We start from the raw sequence: 1,312 nt of genomic DNA, 5'->3' as shown, positions 1-1,312 counted from the left end.
GGGGGCGGGGCCGGGGCGGGGCCGCGGAGCCGATTAAGCGGCGGGAGCCGGGGCGGCCGCAGCGCGATCGCATCGTCCCCGCGGGGCAGCACCGGACACGGGACACGGGACACCGGGCACCGACACCGAGCACCCAGCACCGGGCTCTGAACACCGGACACTGAACACCGGACACTGAACACCGGACACCGGCTGTCGGCACTGGGCACCGAACACCAGGCACAGGCTATCGCCACCGGACAACGGGCACCGGGCACAACCACTGGCACCGGGCACCGGGCACCGATACAGACTCAGACACCGGCTCCGGCTCCTGCGCGCCCGGCGCGGCCCGGTCCGGTGAGTGCCCGAGCGGGGCGGGACAGACCCCCGGAGGGGTTCGGGCTTGCGGATCCGTGTTCCCCCCCACCCCGGGGTGCTGGGACAGCCGCTGTCCCCGTGTCCCCTCTGCCACCCCTGGGAGCTGGGCAGTCGTGGTCGCGATGTCCTCTGGGACAAGTCTGGGAGTGGGAACAGCCCTGGTCCCCACGTCCCCTGCCCCATCTGTCACCCCAGGGCGTAGGGACCGCCCCTGTCACCAAATTCTCTGCATGCCTTGGAGCTGGGACAGCCTCTGTCCCCATGTCCCCTGCACGCTCTGACACCCTCAGCAGCAGGGACACCCCTTGTCCCCGTGTTCCCTGTGCGCCACCGCAGGGTGCGGGGTTGTCCCCACGTCACCTGGAAGCGACCTCTGTCACCCCCAGGGATGGAGGGAAGACCGAGTTTCCACGCCCCGCGGCGTGCAGGGACACCCCTGTCCCCTGGGAGCATCCCTAGTCCCCCACGCCTTGCTGTGCCACCCCCAGCGAGGGGACACCAGGGACAGTCCCTGCCTGCCCTGAGCAGGACGGGGACGGTGCCCCCCTCATCTCTCTGGGCCCTCCGTGAGGTTCTGGGGTGAGGCTGCCCCCCCAAAACCCCCCCTGTCCCGCGACACGGGTGGGAAGGGGCTGCAGTGACCGTCCCAGCGCCACCACCACCCTGCAGGGCAGGGAGCCAAGGTCCCCACGGGCGGCACAGCCACGTCCCAGCAGGGCGGAGGGCCCGGGGAGGGCCGGGGGGGTGGCCCGGCGTGCCAGGCCAGCGGCGCTGACACCCATTTCCTGCCACTGCAGCTCCAGGAACAATGGCAGAGCCATTCCTCGTGGAGAGCCCCAACGTCACCTACAGCAAGGACTTCATCGAGGCCAAGTACACCTACAGCACCGTGCACGTCTGCAAGGAGAACGGCGTCACCAAGGTGGGCAGGGGCTCCGGGGGGTTTGGGGGG

The 1,312-nt window shown here is 70.7% G+C and overlaps 1 protein-coding gene across 1 annotated transcript in view; it reads left to right on the top strand.

Moving 5' to 3' along the window:
• The first annotated feature begins 6 nt into the window (after positions 1-6).
• Positions 7-1,312, top strand: part of ISYNA1 (inositol-3-phosphate synthase 1) — a 4,518-nt gene continuing 3,212 nt past the window's right edge. Inside the window, exons 1-2 of the mRNA XM_041465852.1 lie at positions 7-339; positions 1,158-1,282. Coding sequence (XP_041321786.1) covers positions 1,169-1,282 — 114 coding nt within the window. The 5' untranslated portion in view covers positions 7-339; positions 1,158-1,168. The remainder of the gene's footprint in view (positions 340-1,157; positions 1,283-1,312) is intronic.

This window comes from Pyrgilauda ruficollis, unplaced genomic scaffold (assembly GCF_017590135.1).
Source record: "Pyrgilauda ruficollis isolate IOZ18807 unplaced genomic scaffold, ASM1759013v1 scaffold192, whole genome shotgun sequence".
Classification (NCBI taxonomy): domain Eukaryota; kingdom Metazoa; phylum Chordata; class Aves; order Passeriformes; family Passeridae; genus Pyrgilauda; species Pyrgilauda ruficollis.
Note: the sequence above shows the minus strand (reverse complement) of the source record. Positions and strands in the feature narration are given on the sequence as shown.